Source organism: Apteryx rowi, unplaced genomic scaffold (assembly GCF_003343035.1).
Source record: "Apteryx rowi isolate R43461 unplaced genomic scaffold, aptRow1 scaffold_766, whole genome shotgun sequence".
Classification (NCBI taxonomy): domain Eukaryota; kingdom Metazoa; phylum Chordata; class Aves; order Apterygiformes; family Apterygidae; genus Apteryx; species Apteryx rowi.
In genome coordinates this window covers 234,235-251,474 of record NW_020451056.1, presented here as the reverse complement: position 1 = coordinate 251,474, position 17,240 = coordinate 234,235, and the positions used below count along the sequence as shown (strand labels likewise).

The following is a 17,240-nucleotide window of genomic DNA, read 5'->3' as shown; positions in this document are numbered from 1 at the left end:
GGGTGCGGGAGCCGGCCAAGCGCCTTTGAAGTGGCACAAAAGGCCTCGCTCCCCGGCAGAGGCCGGCCGGGCGCGCCGCGGCATGTCGCGGCTGCGGTAGCTCCAGCCCCGGGCCCCGCCGGCGCCTCTGCTCCGCCGCGGCACACGCGGGACACGGGCCGGCAGCGGCAGCGGGGCGAGCGCCGGGACACTCCCCGGAGCCGGCGTCCCCGACGTCCCCAGCATCCCCGGCCGCCGGCCGCGATGGCCCGGCCGCTGGCCAGCTAGCCCGGGCGAAGGCGAGACGGCTGCGGCAGCCTCCCTGCAGCCCCTCGCAGGCTGCGTTGCTCGGAGCAGCCCTTCGCTCCCCGGTGACGATGCCCCCGCTTTAGCCCTCGCGCTGCCCATGGACCCCGGCGTGCTCCACGGAGGGGTAAGTGTCACCGTCCCCTCGCCCAGCCCGAGCAGCGACAGAGCGCGGGAGGGGGGCGGCTGGCCCCTCGCCCTCCGGCGTGACAGCGTGTGGGGTGAGCACCCGGCCGGGGGATGCACAGCCAAGCGCAGGGGCGAGGGTCCACGGCGCAGGGGCACGCAGGGCCCCTGCACGGGGGGAGCTCGCAGGGCATGGGGGGGCCTGGGCATGGGGCAGGGCCCGGCCGGAGCGGGGTGCTGGGGTGTGGGCGATGCTGCCGCGAGCGCGTGGGCTCTGGGCACAGGGTGTCGGGCAGAGCGGGCGCAGGGTCCGGCCGGACCAGCGTGGCTCATTGGTGGGTGTAGCTGCGTGTGCGCAGGGACCGTGTCCCTGCGGTCCTGTGTGTCTGGAGGCGTGAGAGAGGCGTGGATGGTAACGTGTGCGTGTGCCGCAGGCGGGGTCCCTGCATCACCCCTCATCTCCCCGCCGCAGTGGGTCCTGGGGTGGCCTTCCGCCCACACTGCACAGGGGGAGCCCATCCGTGCAATGCCCAGCAGGGCGGCTGCAGGACACGTGGGGAGGTGTGTGTGGGGGGGACACGCTGCTGTGGGGCGAGTGATGCTGTGCATGTGTGTGTGCATGGGGTGTGCACTGCCTCCTGGGGTGAGTGTGCCAGGGTGCAGCCGTGAAAGGTGCAGCCGTGTGTGTGTGTGCATGGGGTGTGCACTGCCTCCTGGGGTGAGCGTGCCAGGGTGCAGCCGTGAAAGGTGCAGCCGTGTGTGTGTGTGCATGGGGTGTGCACTGCCTCCTGGGGTGAGCGTGCCAGGGCCCAGCCACGAGAGGTGCAGCCGTGTGCCAGTGTGTGCACAGCTACCCATGTGCGTGGGGCTGTGATGCCGTGGGGACTGCGCACCCATGGAGCGTGCAAAGGTTGCGTGTGGAGGACCTCGGTGCGTGCGTGCACGTCTCTGCAGGGTGTCACTCGGAAGCGCTCTGTCCACGGAGGAATGTGCACGCCTGGGATGCACTATTGCTACGGATGTGCACGTGCGTGGAGCGCGCCGGCCCTGCGGGAATGTGCGCGCTCCTGTTGCGTGTGTGCACAGCTGATGTGGGCATGCTTGCGCGAGTCTGTGTAGAGCTGTTGATGTATGCACGTGTGGAGTGCAGTGCTGCTGTGGAGTCTGTGTTGCTCCATGTGGGGGGGGGTGTGAGGCAGTGCAGGGTGTGAATTACAGGGTGTGTGTGTGTGTGTGTGCGCATGTGCAGAATACAGTCCTGCTGTGGGCGTGTGCTCCCGTGGAGCAGGTCCTGCTAGAGGTGTGCGCGGCGGCGTGCAGCGCTCAGCCCACCTGTGGGTGCGCGCGCTTGCTGCGTGGTCCTGCAGCGGGCGTGCGCAGCGCCCAGGCCGGCTGGCCGGCCGGGGGGTGTTGCACAGCGGAGGGGGGCAGCCCGGGGTGCGTGCAGGGGGGCCGCGGTATAAGCGTGCACGCAGGGCTCCAGCCAGCTGCGGGGATGCGAGCGCCTGTGCGCCGACCCGGCGCGCGTCCCACGGGTGTGCGCACATGTGCACACGGGTGTGTGCCAGCGCAGGCTGGGTGTGTGCGTGCGTGCGTGTGCATGCACAGGCGTGTGCGTGTGCATCGGGACGCGCAGGGTGCCTGCCCTGTGCCGGGCGGGAAGGCCGCGGCACGGGCGTGCCGAGCGAGCCGGTAGCGCTGCCGGCTGCGGAAGGCTCCAGCCAAGCGCGGAGGCCGGCGTGGGAGGGTCCTGGCGGGCGGCGGGGGGGATTTATGGCCGCGGCGAGCGGGGAGGGGAGGGGAGGCGGGCGGGTGGGTGCTCCCAGGCGGAGGGCCCCCGCCCCGCTGCCCCCGTGCCGCTCCCCGGGGCCGCCTTTGTGAGGGCCCCGCAGACAGATGGCTCTTTTCTCCCGGCTCCGCTTGCCTCGGAGTTAATCTAATGGCACAAAGCGGTGCGGGTTGGGAGCATCTGCCTGTCTGCCGGGTGCCCCGCGCTGCCTCCCGGTGCCCTTCATTTGCATTCCCGGCTAAGGAGACGCGCCGCGGCGGAGCGGTGCCACGGGCACCAGTCCCCCGGGTCCCCCCCCCGTGCCCAGCCCCGCTCCTGCCTCCTGCCCCCCCTTGCCAGCACCCCGCTCGGGGGTCCGGGCTTCGCCCCCGCTGCACGGAGCCGGGGCGGGCGGGCGGGCGGCCACGCGGCCGCTCTGACGCTGCCGTCCCCCCCGGCTCGTTCCAGGCGGGGATCTGATCCGGGGGCCGGCGCTGCGCCCCGCACCATGGGGAACTCGGTGAGCAGGCCCAGCTGCCTGGGGGAGAAGAGCCGCCGGCCGGAGGAGCTCCCGCGGGAGCCGCCGCTCCGGGACTGCGGGCCGGACGCGGAGGCCAAGCCGGTGCCGCCGCCGGTGCCGGTACTGCCGGCGGTGATGGAGAACGGCTGGAGCGCGGCGGGCGGCGGCAGTGCCCGGAGCCGGCCCGGCAGCCCCCCGCCGCTGAAGCGCAGCAGCTCGGAGGCGGCGGTGCAGAACGGCAGCGCGGCGTGCGTGCCGCTCGCGGGCCCGGGAGAGGCGGGGGGCGGTGGCAGCGCCGCCTGGACCCCCCCCCGGGCCGGCGCCCCCAGGGCCACCTGGTCCTGGAAGCCCCTCACCACCCGCGAGGTGACGGAGGTGACGGAGGTGACGGAGACCATCGTGACGGAGATCGTGGAGGTGACCGAGTACCCGGCCGGCGAGCCCCCGGTCACCCGGACGGTGACGGCGCTGACGGAGCGCGCGGGGGACCCGGCCGCTGCCGGCCATCCCAACCCCGACCCCGGCCCTGATCCCGGCCCCGATCCCGGCCCCGACCCTGCCGAGGTGACTGCGGGAGCCGCAGGGGTGCGGAGCGTCCGCTTCGGGGCGGCGCCGTGTCCCCGGGCCCTGAGGAGCGCGCCAGTCTCGGAGAGCCCTTCTCCGGCACGGGGACCACGGCACGGGCGCCCCCCGGCTCCTCGGCGCCCGCCCGGCCCCACGGCCACCCCACGGCCCGGCTCTCGCTCGGGCGGCGCTGGCCCGGGCGGCTCAGCCGCGTCTCCCTTGCAGGTGGCCCCGCGGGCCGTGCCCGTCCCGGAGGAGGCGCCGGGCACCGAGCGAGCCCAGGACACGCCGGAGAGCCTGCTGGCCTGGGTGGCGGACATGGAGGAGCTGGTGAGCAACCAGAAGCCGCCCTCCTCCGAGGTGAAGGTGGCCAAGGCCCAGCTGGAAGAGCAGAAGGTGAGCGAATCCCCAAATCCCCCAGGGATTACGGGCCCGGGGAGCCGGCGGCGAGGGCTCTCCGCGCGGTCTGTGCCGGAAGCGGTGCGGGAGCGCCGGGACCTCCCGGGCCCCTTGCAGCCCGTATCCCGCCCTGGCTCCGGTCCTCTCCGCGCTGGGGGGTTTCGGATGCTCCCCGGTGCTCGCAGGGGCTCGGTGCCGTGGGGCCAGCGACGCCGTCGGCTCCTCGAAGCATCCGCGGGACAGCGCTGGGCCCAGCCCACGTCCCACCTCTCTTGCAGCTCCTGAAACGGCTCCTGGAGGAGCGTCGGCCGCGAGTGGAGCACGTCCTGCAGGACAGACCACCCCCTCCGGCGCACGGCACCGGGACAGAGGCGCTGGAGGAGGGCAGCAGCCTTTCCAGCCTCGCGGAGAAGTGGGGCAAGCTGATGCAGGAGGCCGAAGCCAGGTGGGTCCGCAGCACCCCGTCCCCGTGCCAGAGCTGCTCCGTGCCCGGTGGGCCGCGCTGCCGCTAGGAAAGGAGGCTGCGGCATGCAGGGCCGTGCCCGCGGCCTCTGCCCGAGGCTTGGAAGGGGGCGGCAGGCTCCGTGCTGCACTGGGATGCTCCAGCGCTGCCTGGGACCGAGCGGGAGGCGCCACGCTTGCCTCCCTCGGATGCAGGGGTGGGACGCTTTGGCGGGGAGTTGAACACCGCGCCGGGACGCCGGGGCCGGGGAGGTTTTTCCGGGCAGGCTTCGGCCGTGCCCGGCCCCCGGGACGCCCGGGAAGGGGCGCGTTTCGCTCACCGGCCGCCCCGGCAGGCACGGCTGCCTGGAGCGCATCCTGCCGGCTGCCCAGGGCTTCCAGGAGGCTGTGGACCCCTTCCAGGAGTGGCTCGGCGCCACGGAGCGGCAGCTGGCCCAGCTCTGGAGAGCCGACGGCTGCGTCAGCCGCCTGCAGGACGCCCACCGGCAAATCCAGGTAGGGGCCGGGCTGGGATCAGGGCAGGATCAGGCACCCCGGCAGGGCGAGCGCTCCCCGCGGGGCCCCGGAGAGGTGGGGAGCGCCGGGAGCTCGGGCACGGAGCAGCCCGGGAAGGGCGTCCACTGGCGCAGGATGGAGGAGGGATGGGGCGCGCGGCGCCTGCGGCAGCCGCTGCCACAGGACCCTCTCGCGCAGGGCCTCTGCGAGGAGATCCGCGCCCGGCTGGGAGAGCTGGAAGGGGCCCTGGAGAGCGGGCAGCGGGTCCTGGAGATGGTGACAGGCAAGTGGCAAAACGGCGCGGGGAAGCCTCGGCCCCGCGGGGAGCGCTCGCCCTCTGCCCCGGCACCGCCGGCTCTGGACCGGGGCTGCGAGCATCCCGGCCAGGGCTGGGACCGGGGATACGGGAGAGGATGAGCACGGAGCGCCGTCCCGGCGGCACCAGCACCCAGACGTGTCCCGGGAGCAGGACTGGGCGCTGATGCCGACTGCCTGCCATGCCGCCGCAGGGGAGGAGGCCCAGCTGGCGCAGGAGAAGATGGAGTCCCTGAGGATGCGGTACCTCATCGTGGGCCAGAGCAGCGCCGACACCATGCACCGGCTGGAGCAGACGCTGGAGGCCTCGTCCCGCGTGGGCACGGCCCAGGAGGACCTGGCCCTTTGGCTGGGCCGCATGGAGAAGGAGCTGGCCTCCTGGGACAGCCAGCACGGCGACCAGGCGCTCCTGGTCAGCGCAAGCGACAGAGAAAAGGTGCAGGACGGGGGGGGACCTGGGGACCGTCCCCCTGTGCCACCCCCCGGACCGCATGACTTGGGGCCTTGCCACCTGCGTGGTGGGGGAGACACGGGGGAGAAGGGGACGCTGCCAGGTGGGGTCCGTGCCCACCCTGGGGAGGAAGGTCCTGCTGGGAGCAGCAGCAGATGCACCGAGGAGGCTGTGCCCTGCGGAGGCATCCCCGGTGCGCGTACCGTGTCTCCCGGCCGGGCTGACGGCTCTCGTCCCCATCGCAGTTCGAGCAGATCCTGGACTCCGAACTCGCCCGCTTGGCTGGGCTCGGTGGGCGGCTGGAGGAGGTCAGCCGGGTGCAGCTGGACGCGCAGGCCCTCCACGCGCAGCTCTCCGACCAGAAGGTGGGTGAGCAGAGCGGCCCTGGGGCGCAGCGGGCTGCCGGGGGTGCACCCTGCAGGTGACCCGCACCTCCGGCAACGCAGGGGTGCCCAGAAAGCACCAGGGATGCCAGGTTCATGTCCCCACCGTGCTGCACTCCCGCTGTGCATGCATGGACCGAGTCACGCTTGTGCGTGGACGTGCTGGCATCCTCCCCTTGCCTGCATCCTTCTGCGCCGTCCCAGCCCCTGTGTGCCCCAGCGCCCACCATGCGCACCAACCTTGCCCGCACGCACCCAGATTCCCGTGCACCAGTGGCCCTCCCTCAGACTCCCACTCCACATCTCATGTCAAAAATCCATGCAAAGTGGGGTGCTCAGCCCAGCTTGGCCACAAGAGGGAAAGCCCTGGGGGCAGCTCTTTGGTGCAGGGAGCAGCAAGTGAAGCTACCAGGCTTGGCAGCGCCCATCCTTGGGCCTGGCCCGCGCGTGTGCTCCCCGAGCTGCACCTGCCTGGACAGGAGCACTTGCCGGGGATCGGGGTATGGAGAGCGGCTGGGGTTTGGCTGCTCGTCCCCTCGCAGAGGGATGTCTGCGCTGGTCAGAGGATCGGCCGGCCGATGGGTCTCTCGCGGTGTCTGCGCTCCTGGGCGCGGGTGCACGTGGCACCGGCAGAGCCCTGCTTCTGCTGAGCTCCCCGGCAGCTGCGCGCGCCGCTCCCCGGCCGGGGCAGCAGGACCTGGCGCCCACTTGCCTCTGTCCCCCAGCTGCTCTCTGCTGAGATCCTGCACCACCGGGGACTGGCGGAGCGTCTGCTGGGGATCTCGGACCCGCTGCTCCAGTCCTGCCCCGAGCCCCTGCAGCAGCACCTCCAGGTGAGCAGCCCTCCGGGCACGGGCGCTGCGCAGCCGAGGGCTCCTCCGCTCCACAGGGCGCCAGCCCGCGTGGAGGAGCTGGCCAGGACCAGCCGGCCCGGGACGTGCGTCCGGAGCTGCGCAAGCGCTGGGCGCGATGTTCCGGTTTGAGCCAGGGTGCCTGCTGGGGAAGGGCCGTGGCCGCGTCCTCAGCCCAGCCGCAGCGGGACGCCCCGGCGCGCCAGCCCCAGGTGAGCCGCGTGTCTCCGCAGCCCTCCGTGCAGGCGCTGCGGGAGCGCGCGGAGCAGCTCTTCCTGCGGAGCGGGGCCTGCACCGTGCAGCTGGAGCACACCCAGTCCTTGCTGGCCCAGTTCTCCGAGGCCCACGACGAGCTGTCGCCCTGGCTGGAGGAGACGCAGGTCATAGGGGTGCAGCTTTCCCCGAATGCCATCAGCTACGAGGCCTTCAAGGAACAGCAAGCGCTGCTGCAGGTGAGCGGCTGGGACGGCCCCAGCCCGGGCACGGGAAGGCGAAGGCAAAGGGGATGGGGAAGGCGAAGGCGAAGGCAAGAAGAAGGGGAAGGGGGACAGGCAGGGGAGGTCCTGGTTAGCGGGCGCAGAGGGGATGCAGGAGACCCCGGTGCAGGGAGGAGCAGCCCGGTGGGAGCCGGAGGGGCGAAGAGCAGGGAGCACTGCTGCAGCACCGCAGGGCTGGGGGAACCTGGCACCTAGCACCATCCATCGGGAGCAGAACCACGGCACGGGCAGCACCGGGGTGTGCCGGGACACGTCCATGCACGCGCCGGCCCTGGGCTCTGCTCCCACTGCCCTCCCTCTGCCCTCAGTGCCTGCGGGAGGCGATTGCCGAGCACCGGCCGCTGATGGGGAAGCTGCAGCGCATCTCGGCCCAGCTGCTGGAGCTGAGCCCGGAGCAGGGCGCCCCGTTCCAGCGGCGCTACCAGGAGGCCGAGGAGCAGTACGGCCGCATCCGCGAGCGCGTGCGCCAGGCAGCCGCGTTGCTGGAAGACGCCCTCCCGCGTTACAGCCAGGTGCGGGGCCGGCGCCGGGGAGCTAGCGTCCCCCAGGGCTTTCCCTCAAGTGACCGGGCTGCTCCTTCGGCAGCTGACCGAGCGCATGGACCTGCTGCTGGAGTGCCTGGAGCGGCTGCAGAGCCGCCTGCAGACCCCGCTGCCCGTCCGCGGCGATGCGGCCCACCTGCGGGAGCAGATCCGTGAGAACAGCCTGGCCCTGGCGGAGCTGGAGAAGCTGGGGGTGGCGCTGGAGAGCGTCCAGGCGCAGGGCACCGAGCTGCTGGCCAGCATGCAGGCAGCAAACTCCGACGCCGCGGCGAGAGGTACCCGCACCCCCAGCCCCACGGGCGCCTGTGTGTGCGTGCGTGGGAGCGAGTCCCCGTGCCCGGGGCGTGCGGAGCGTCCCGGCGGGGCCGTGCCCTCGAGCGCGGGGCTGGCAGTGCCCGGTCCCTGCCGGCGCCCCAGAGCCCCCCGGGCCCAGCGCCGTCCCCCTCGCGCCCCGCAGTGATCCAGGAGCGCACGGCCCGGCTGCTGTCGCAGTGGGGCTGCCTGCGGCGCCGGTGCGAGGAGCAGGAGCGCTGGCTGCGGGAGCTGCTGGCGCTGGCCGACCGCTTCTGGCACGGCCTCTCCGACCTGGCCCTGACGCTCAGCGACACCCAGCAGCTGGTGCTGGGCCTGGAGGAGGCCGGCGTCGAGCCCGAGTCCGTGCGCACGCGGCTCCGCACCATGCAGGTACCAGGCGGGGAGGGGGCCCACGCTGGCCCCGGAGCGGGGGGGTCAGCGCTGAGCCCCGTCCCGTCCCGTCCCATCCCGTCCCATCCGCAGGCGCTGCGGGAGGAGATCGACTCCCTGCAGGGCGACCTGGACACGCTGGGCATCCTGGGCGTGGAGCTGATGTCCTCCTGCGGGGACCCCGACAAGCCCGACGTCACCAAGAGCCTGGACGATGTGAGTGTCCCGGCGGGGTGGTCTGTCCCGTGCCGGGCGGGTGGGTGTCCGGCAAGCAGCCATGGGATGCTGCTCACGGGCACAGGGCGCGCGAGGATGGGGCATCCCCGAGCTTGGCTGCCCTGCAGATCCAGGGTTGGGGGTCCTGGGTGCCCCCGGGGGCAGCGTCCCGGGGATCCAGGTATGGGGACCCCGGGGAGTCCAGAGTGGGCGTCCCAGGGATCCAGGGTCGGGGGTCCCAGGGAGCCCCCGGGGGCGGGCGTCCCGGGGATCCAGTGGCGGGGGTCCTGGGAATCCAGGGTCAGGGGTCCTGGGGAGCCCCTGGGGTGGGTGTCCTGGGGATCCAGGGTCGGGTGTCCTGGGGAGCCCCTGGGGTGGGCATCCCGGGGATCCAGTGGCGGGTGTCCCGGGGATCCAGGGTTGGGGATCCTGGGGAGCCCCCGGGGGTGGCGTCCTGGGGATCCAGGGTCGGGGGTCCCGGGCAGCCCCCGAGCTTAGCCACCCTGGGGATCCAGGGATGGGGGCCCGGGGAGCCCAGGGGTGGGCATCCTGGGGATCCAGGGGCGGGGGGCCCGGGGAGCCCCTGGGTGGGCATCCTGGGGATCCAGGGTCGGGGGGCCCGGGAAGCCCCTGGGGTGGGCGTCCCGGGCCGGTGTCCTTGCAGGAGGGCCTGCGTGCCGCTGACCCTCGCGCCCTGCCGCAGCTCTACTCCTCCTGGCACAGCCTGAACAAGGTGTGGACGGAGCGGTACGCCCGCCTCGAGGAGCAGCTCCAGGCCTCCCTCAGCTACCAGGAGGCCATGCAGGTGTGGGGCGCTCGGGGCCGGCCCGCGGCACCCCGAGTGTCAGCCCCGCGCCGTGGGGCGGGCGGGGGCGTCCCCGGGCACGGCTGCGTGCGGGAGAGCGGCTGGCGGGGCTGGAAGCCCGGTGGTGGGGCTGGCTGGGCGACGGGGCCGGCTGTGCCGCAGGGCTATGGGGCAGGGGGGCTGGCCGGGCCTGGGGGGGGCCGTGTCGTGGCGCAGGGCGACGTGCCCGCACCGAGGTTCGCTTGCACGGGTGCAGCCCCGCGCTCCAGCCCTCGCTGGGCCCCGCTCGGGTCCAGCCCCACGCCTGGCCGCGGGGCTGCAGAGCGCAGGGGCGAGCGTGCCGCGGCGCCGGCTGCCCCCGAGGGTCGCAGCAATGCAGAGGGGCCGGCGCGTCCGGCACGGGCTGGGGACAGGGTGCGGGTGTGGGACCCCCCTGACCCCGCGGCCCCCTCCGTCGCAGCGGCTGTTTGAGTGGCTGGACGCGGCCGAGCTGCGCATCGCGGAGGAGTTCCTCGTCGGCGGCGACCTCGACATGGTGCAGCAGCAGCTGGCGGAGCTCAAGGTGGGTCGTGCAGCAGGATGCAGCCCCCAGCCTGGGGGGCGGCGCGGGGCGGCCCGGAGGGGCCTTTCCCAGCAGCGGGGCGAGAAGGTGCCCCAGCGCTGGACGGCGCTGGTGCCCCCAGGGCCCCTGCTCATGGTCGGCGCGGGGTGGCTGAGCCCCTGCTCACCTGCATGGACACCAGGGTGGGGGGCTGCCCCAAAGCTGCCCCAGACAAGCAGGGCCCCGCGCTCTCCACGAGGAGGAGCTGCGGGCCCAGGAGAGGGCAGGTACGCCGTGCCGGGCTGTGCGGTGCCAAGCCACGAGGAGCTGTGCCAGGTGGTGCCGTGCCATGCTGTGCTGTGCCATGCCATGCTGCACCCAGCTCTGCCATGCATGCCGTGCTGTGCAAAGCCACGTTGTGCTATGCAAAGCCGTGCCATGCAGTGCCATGCCATGCTATGCTGTACCCAGCTCTGCCATGCATGCTGTGCCGTGCAAAGCCATGCCATGCTGTGCCATGCTGTGGCACATCTTGCTGTGTCAAGCTGTGCCATGCCAAGCCATGCCAAGCCATGCCATGCTGTGCCATGTTGTGCCGTGCCAAGTCAAGCCATGTCAGGCCATGCTATTCCATGTCATGCTGTACCCAGCTCTACCATGCGCGCCATGCTGTGGCACATCTTGCTGTGCAAAGCCATGCCGTGCTGTGCCATGTTGTGCAAAGCCATGCCAAGCTGTGCCATGCCATGCCGTGCCGTGCCGTGCTGTAGCCAGCTCTGCCATACGTGCCATGCTGTGCCATGTTGCACCATGCCAAGTCAAGCCATGCCCTGCCTGGGGGCGCAGCAGGCCCCGGGCTCGTGCACGGGGCTGCGGCTTGCGAGCGGCCCTGCTCACAGCTGTCCCCGGCAGGAGTTCAAGAGGGAGCTCTACCAGTGCAAGGTGGACGTGGAGAGCCTGCGGCACCAGGCTGGCCCGGGCAGCGCCGGGCACGGAGACCCCCCAGCGCCGCTCAGCGACTTCCGCCAGCGCTGGGACCACCTCGAGGAGGAGATAGTCAGTCGCCAGGTGGGCGAGGGGCCTCGGCCGCTGTGGGGTCGCTCCTGGCATGGCCCGTGCTGGGGTGGGCACTGCTCGCACGGGTATGGGGGTGATCAGGGGTCTCTGGGAGGTGATGATGGGGCCTGAGCTGTTTGTCTCGGTTCTGCCACGGGCATGAGGCGAGAGCCAGAGCAAAGTGGGTGCGTGGTGCTGCACAGGCACTGGGTGCATGGTGCTGGGCGCTGGGTGCATGGTGCTGCACAGGTGCTGGGTGCACGGTGCTGGGCACTGGGTGCATGTTGCCATGCAGGTGCTGGGTGCGTGGTGCTGGGCACTGGGTGCATGTTGCCATGCAAGTGCATGGTGCCTGGGCAGGGCTGGCAGTGTCCCATGCCGATCCTGCCCCTTCCCTCCCGCAGCACCAGCTGGAGGCGGCTCTGCTGGGCCTGGGGCAGTTCCAGCACCAGCTGGAGGAGCTGCTGCAGTGGCTGTCGCGCACCTCCGAGCAGCTGCAGGGCCCGACCCTGCTGCGCCTCGACCTGCAGAGCTGCGAGATCGAGCTGGCCAAGCACAAGGTGAGGGCGGCAGCTGCCGGGGCTGCCTGCACGCCGTGTCCTGGCAGCGCCCTGCCTGCTGGCCCCGGCCGTCGGCCGCGTGGGGGCCGGGGGCTGGTGGCAGCGGGCAGGACACGGCCTCGGTCCCCCGGGCCCTGCCTGTAGGACGCAGCCCAGCCCCACTGCACAGCCCAGCCCCATTGCACACCCATTGCACGCTCATTGCACGCTGTGGTCCTCCTGCCCCACGGCCCCACTCCTGCCCCCCACCTGCAGGCGCTGCCCTGCCCCACGGCGAGCCAGCGCGTCCCTGGGGTGACGGCGCTGCGGTTCGGGGCGGGCAGCGTGAGAACGCGTCTCCTCCCGCGGTGACAGCATGGAAGGAATGAGTCGTCTGCGCGTCTGCGGGGAGGCAACGAGGGCTGCAGCCGGCCCCGCTCTGCCTCCCCGTGCCCGGGCACGCTCGCACACGGTCTGACGCAGGCAGCGCCGCGCTGCACGGTGCTGCGGGCGCACGAGCGTGCCCCAGCGCCTCGCCTGCCGGTCCCCTCCTCTGCCCTGTCCTCCCGGCATGCTGCTCCCCGAAGGGAGCCTGCACGTGCCGTGCCGTCCCCTGCTGCAAGAGGGGCCCCGTGGGTGCCGTGGGGCGGGCAGGGCGGTGGGCTGGTGCGTGACCGGGCAGCGCGTGTCCCCGCAGGTGCTGAGGAACGACGTGATGTCCCACGCCCGCACGGTGCAGTCCGTCAACGAGGCCGGGCAGGGCTTGCTGCTCTCCAGCCTGGGGGAGAGCGTGGAGGGGCTCCAGCGCAGCCTGCAGCAGCTCAACCAGCGCTGGGACGCGGTGCAGAGCGAGACCGAGAGCCGCCAGCTGGAGCTGGAGAACAACCTCAGCCAGGTTTGGGGGCTCCGCGGCCGCCGTGCGCCGGCGCTCGTGGGGCGCCCCGAGCCCCAGCCTTCGCCTCCCGCCAGGTGCAGGACATCACGCTGGAGATCACGGAGCTGCTGCAGTGGCTGGAGCATGTGGAGCTGCAGCTCTTCTTCTCCAAGCCGGCCTGGGGCCACCCGGACGCCACCAAAGAGAAGCTCGCCGAGCACCTGGTGAGCCCCGGGGGCTGTGCCGGCCGCCCCGCGCTCCCCCGGGCTGCAGAGCCCTCCCGCGCCCCGGCTCGCTGGGAGACCCTCTCCCCTGCCCCATGCCGACTGCTGGGGCAGAGCCGGAGCCCCCCCGGGGCGGCAGCGCCCGGCGGTAACGCCCCGGGTCTCCCCCCGCGGCCTCTCGGCAGGAGCTGTGCAAGGAGATGGAGTCGAAGCAGCACGCGTACAACGGCGTGCGGGACCGGCTGCAGCGCCTGCTGGCCTCCTGCCGCGCCGCCCGGCCCTGCAGCACCGAGCACAGCCTCCGCATCCTGGAGCAGAAGTGGGAGAGCGTCTACGCCGAGGCGCAGGAGAGGAAGGTGTGCGGGCAGGGGCTCCGTGCCGCCCGCCCGGGGGCCGGCACCCGGCTCCGGGGGCTGCGGGCGTCGCGCCGCCCTCTCCGCCAGCGCCTGCCTCTGCTCGCAGGAGTGCCTGGCGGAGGGGCTGACGGCCGCCACCGAGTTTCACGGCGCCATGCAGGACCTGCTGCGCTGGATGGGGCGCGCGGAGGAGATCCTCGGCTCCCCCGTGCCGCCCAGCTTTGTGCTGGACACCGTCACCGCGCAGATCCAGGAGCACAAGGTGAGCCCGCGGGGATGGGAACTGCCCGGAGCGCCCGCAGGAACAGCCTGGAGCGGGCGGCGAGCCCTCTGCCCCACACCGGCATCTCCCAGGGATGTCTCCGTGCAGCCGCACTGGGACTCGGCTCCATGCCCCCGGCCCCATGCCCCCGGCCCCGGTCTGGGCTGTGCTCCCTGCATCCCACCCTGCCCTCGGAGGCTTTCCCTGCCCCGGTCCCTCTGCACGCCCCAGCTCCGCCTGGCTCTCCTGCAGGCCCTGGTGAAGGAGGCACACGCTCACGGGGAGAAGCTCAGCAGCCTGGAGGCTGTTGCGTCTCGCCTGAAGGATTTCAGCCGGAAGCAGGACGGCGCTGTGATCCAGAACCTCGTGCTGACGGCCAAGGAGCGGCTGGCCAAGGTGCTTCAGCGGACCTCGGAGCGAGGAGCGGCGCTGGAGGAGGCCCGCAAGCGCACCAAGCAGGTACCCGGCAGCAGTGCCACGGCACCCAGGTTTTGCAGGGAGCTGCTCCGGAGCATGGGCCGTGCTTCTCCGGTCCGTGGTCCGTCCTGCCCCGGGGTGGGGGCCAGGCTGCTCCAGTGCCAGGGCCATGCTTCTCCACCCTCTGAGCGGTCCTGCTGCAGCAGGATCGTGCTGCTCCAGCACGTGCGCCTGGCGTGTGGGACACGGTGCTCCGGTGCGTGCACTGTGTGCCCCTGCCCGTGGTCCGCACTGCAGCGGCGCACGGGCCACGCTGCCCCGGCTCGTAGCCCGGGCTGCTCCGGTGCAACGCGCGTCCGTTCCCGTCACACACCTCTCCCCTTCATTTCAGTTCAGCGAGTCCCGGCGGCTGCTCCTGGACTGGATGGACGAGGTGGAGCAGACCTTGGAGGTGCCCCACGACACTGCCACCAGCCAGGAGGAGATCAAGTGCCAGCTGGCTGAGCACAAGGTGAGCTGCCCGCCCTGGCTCCCCCGGCCCCTGCCACCGTGTCCAGCGGGATGCGGGGCCTCGGCTGCACCCGGAGCCGCAGCTGCACGCCGGCGTGCTGTGACGCCTTTCCAGAGCCATGGGAGGCAGGAGTCGGCGCCGGGGCCGGCCGCGTCCCGGCCGCTGGGCTGTCTGACCCCTCTGCCCGCAGGCTTTCCAGAAGGTGCTGCGCTCCAAGCGGCCCGTGTACGAGGCCACGCTGCGGAGCGGGCGGGCGCTGCGGGAGCGAGCCCAGCTCCCCGAGGACCTGCAGCCGCTGGAGGAGCTGCTGGGGGAGCTGAAGGAGCGCTGGGACGCCCTGTGCAGCCGGGCTGTCGAGAGGTGAGGCGACTCCTGCGCTCCGCTTGCACGGCGCGGCGCGGCCCGTCCTCCCTGGGCGTCCATCTCCCTGCTTTGGGCACCCCTGCAGGGTGCAGCCAGGATCCGTCCCTGGCCAGGGGCGAGCGCAGGCACGCGGTGCCGCGATGCTGCGCGGGCCTTTCCCTGCATCCGCACGTGCACCCGTGCCTGGGGCACCAGGGATTGCCGCAGGGATTGACCATGGGCCATTGCCTTCCAGGCAGCACAAGCTGGAGGAGAACCTGCTCTTCTCGGGCAAGTTCACGGACGCGCTGCAGGCTCTCATGGACTGGCTGTACCGGGCTGAGCCGCAGCTCAGCGAGGACGTGCCCGTCGGAGGGGACCGGGACCTGGTCAGCGACCTCATGGACAAGCACAAGGTCGGCGTCGCAGGGCCGCGCGCTGCTGCGCGGGGAGGACCCTGCGCTGGGAGCGACGGCAGCGCGGCCCCAGGGTGCTGCTCGCAGCCCGGTGCGCCCCAGGCTCCGCGCCAGTCCTGCCCGTCCCGCGTCCCGGTGCAGGACCGGAGCCGCGTGCTCCTGTCCCACCACGCGCAGGAGTCCCAGCACGGGCCCTTCCCGCACCCAGATCTGCCCCTGCTTCACCGGAGCCTGCGCGCCCGGTGCCGGGGCAGTGCCCTTGGGGAGCAGGCAGGGCGGCTGTGGCCCCCGGCGCCTCCCACCCGCTCCCTGCCCCGTCCTTCCCCAGGTTTTCCAGAAGGAGCTGGGCAAGCGAGCCAGCTGCATCAAGATGCTGAAGCGCTCGGTGCGAGACCTGACCCGCGGCAGCAGCAGCGTGGACTCGCAGTGGCTGCAGAGGCAGATGGAGGAGCTGAGCACCCGCTGGGACCTGGTCTGCAAGCTCTCCGTCTCCAAGCAGGCCCGGCTGGAGGCGTCGCTCCGGCAGGTGAGAGCGGCGGTGCCGGCGGGGAGGCTGCAGCACGTGGCCTGCGCGGCGGTGCCGGCGCCCAGGGCGCCGCGTGCGGTCCCAGGCTCCGCGTGCGGCCGGGTATTGCAAGGCGCCCGTGTGGGGTGCGCGGGGCAGGGTGCCGCGCTGGCGCCCGGGGCTGCGGGGTGCTCGCTGCGCTGGGTGCCCGAGGCGGCGCAGGACGGTGTGTCGCAAGGCGCCGCTGCGGGTGGCCGTGTTGCAAGCTGCTGCAGCTGCACACGTGCACGCATCTTCCCTGCCCGCCGGGGTTGGGGCCGGGCGGCGAGCAGCTCTCCCGGGGGGTCCGGAGCTGCGCAGCGAGTCGCCCCGTCGGGAGCAGGGGCTGGGGGACCGGCGCACGGGGAGCAGCTGCCAGGCGGGTGCTGAGCGGGTCCCCGCTGTCCCCGGCCGTCCCCAGGCAGAGGAGTTTCACACCCTGGTGCACGCCTTCCTGGGGCGCCTCTCCGAGTCGGAGAAAACCCTCAAGTACGGCGTGTTCCCCGAGGAGGAGGCGGCGGTGCAGGAGTGCCAGCGCCAGCTGCAGGTCAGCGCACGTCCCTCGAGGGCCGGCCCCGTCCTCGCCCCGAGCCGTCCCGCGGCCTCCCGTCCCGCCGCAGGCTGGGCAAACCCCGTCCCCGTCCCCCTGCTCTTAGCCCCCCTGCTCGCCCTGACCGCGTTTCGAGGCTGATCTCCAGCCGTGGGGCTTTCCTGCCCACCCCCCCCACGGCCTCCCTGCCGGGCGCAGGTGGGTCCTTCGGCCGCGGGTGCTCGGGGGGGGCTGCGACCCCCGGCACCCAGGTCCCGCGCTCCCCCCAGGAGCTGATGAAGTCCCTGCAGTGCCAGCAGCTGGAGCTGGAGTGCATCACGTCGCTGGGGGAGGAGATCCTCGCCACCTGCCACCCCGACTCCGTCATCACCATCAAGTCCTGGGTCACGGTGGCCAAGAGCCGCTTCCAAGAGGTGAGCTGGGCGCCCCCGCTCCGTCCCCCCGGCAAAGAGGCACCGGCGTCTGGATGAGCACGGCCCTGCGCGCTTCCCATCACAGGGACCTCTTGGGAGCAGCCCTCCGACTGGCACCTTTCCGGGAGCAGGGGGACACTCGGCCCCTTCCTCGGCTGGCTCTGAGGCCGGACGGGTCCTCACTCCCTGCATCCCCTCGCTCCCACCCTGTCCCTGCCCTGGTGCCACCCAAGGGTTGTCTCCGGTGGCAGCGGCAGCCAGGGCCTCTCCTGTCCCGCTCAGCCGGTGGTGGCTCGTTCCCAGAGCCGAGCATGTGCAGGATGCCAGCAGGGCATCCCCGGAGGGAGAGCAGCGCTCAGGGATTCCCGGGATTCCCACCCGGCTCAAGAATGCCTCGCGCCCCCGGGAGGGAGCCGAGCCGGCAGAGCATTCCCAGCTCTCCCTGAACGGGTCTGACGGGTTCTGGCCGATCCCTCCTCTTTGTCTGCACAAAGCAATTAGTTTGCACACCTAATCGGGATCGGGATCTGCGCGGAGGCACGGAGCCGCCGCCACCGTGCCACCCTCGGGGCTGCCCCCCCCCCCCAGCGCCGCTGCAGGAGGCAGCGAGCACGTCCGCGGCCGCACGGTCCCCGGACCCAGCACAATGGTCGCTGCCTGCAGGGACAGGCACAGGGCTGCTGCTCGGAGCACGGCTGGGTGCAGGGACCCTGTGGCACGCGTGGAGCAGAGCCCTCAGCCCTGCCCGGCTGGACAGCATGCATCTGCCTGGGGTCCGTGTTCCCATCCCGCGTGCAGGCGTGCATCCGCCTGGGTTCCGTGTTCCCATCCC

General features: G+C 72.7%; 1 protein-coding gene across 4 annotated transcripts in view; it reads left to right on the top strand.

The window, feature by feature from the left end:
• The window catches only part of LOC112976772 (microtubule-actin cross-linking factor 1, isoforms 1/2/3/5-like), a 26,425-nt gene that overhangs the window by 4,169 nt on the left and 5,016 nt on the right, over positions 1-17,240 (top strand). For 3 of the 4 annotated variants that reach the window (XR_003257150.1, XM_026088354.1, XM_026088356.1), the window contains exons 3-29: positions 3,489-3,659; positions 3,941-4,107; positions 4,460-4,619; positions 4,818-4,902; positions 5,129-5,370; positions 5,631-5,750; positions 6,494-6,601; positions 6,853-7,071; positions 7,425-7,628; positions 7,702-7,933; positions 8,116-8,342; positions 8,436-8,558; positions 9,262-9,363; positions 9,824-9,925; positions 10,817-10,972; positions 11,365-11,520; positions 12,197-12,394; positions 12,469-12,597; positions 12,783-12,953; positions 13,060-13,215; positions 13,468-13,674; positions 14,024-14,143; positions 14,334-14,503; positions 14,742-14,901; positions 15,230-15,427; positions 15,867-15,992; positions 16,247-16,408. Coding sequence is in view for 3 of the 4 variants with exons in the window: in XM_026088354.1 (XP_025944139.1) it covers positions 3,489-3,659; positions 3,941-4,107; positions 4,460-4,619; positions 4,818-4,902; positions 5,129-5,370; positions 5,631-5,750; positions 6,494-6,601; positions 6,853-7,071; positions 7,425-7,628; positions 7,702-7,933; positions 8,116-8,342; positions 8,436-8,558; positions 9,262-9,363; positions 9,824-9,925; positions 10,817-10,972; positions 11,365-11,520; positions 12,197-12,394; positions 12,469-12,597; positions 12,783-12,953; positions 13,060-13,215; positions 13,468-13,674; positions 14,024-14,143; positions 14,334-14,503; positions 14,742-14,901; positions 15,230-15,427; positions 15,867-15,992; positions 16,247-16,408 (4,371 nt within the window). In the remaining variant the exon portion in view is untranslated. The remainder of the gene's footprint in view (positions 1-3,488; positions 3,660-3,940; positions 4,108-4,459; positions 4,620-4,817; positions 4,903-5,128; positions 5,371-5,630; positions 5,751-6,493; positions 6,602-6,852; positions 7,072-7,424; positions 7,629-7,701; positions 7,934-8,115; positions 8,343-8,435; positions 8,559-9,261; positions 9,364-9,823; positions 9,926-10,816; positions 10,973-11,364; positions 11,521-12,196; positions 12,395-12,468; positions 12,598-12,782; positions 12,954-13,059; positions 13,216-13,467; positions 13,675-14,023; positions 14,144-14,333; positions 14,504-14,741; positions 14,902-15,229; positions 15,428-15,866; positions 15,993-16,246; positions 16,409-17,240) is intronic. The other variant, XM_026088355.1, reaches the window with a different exon arrangement.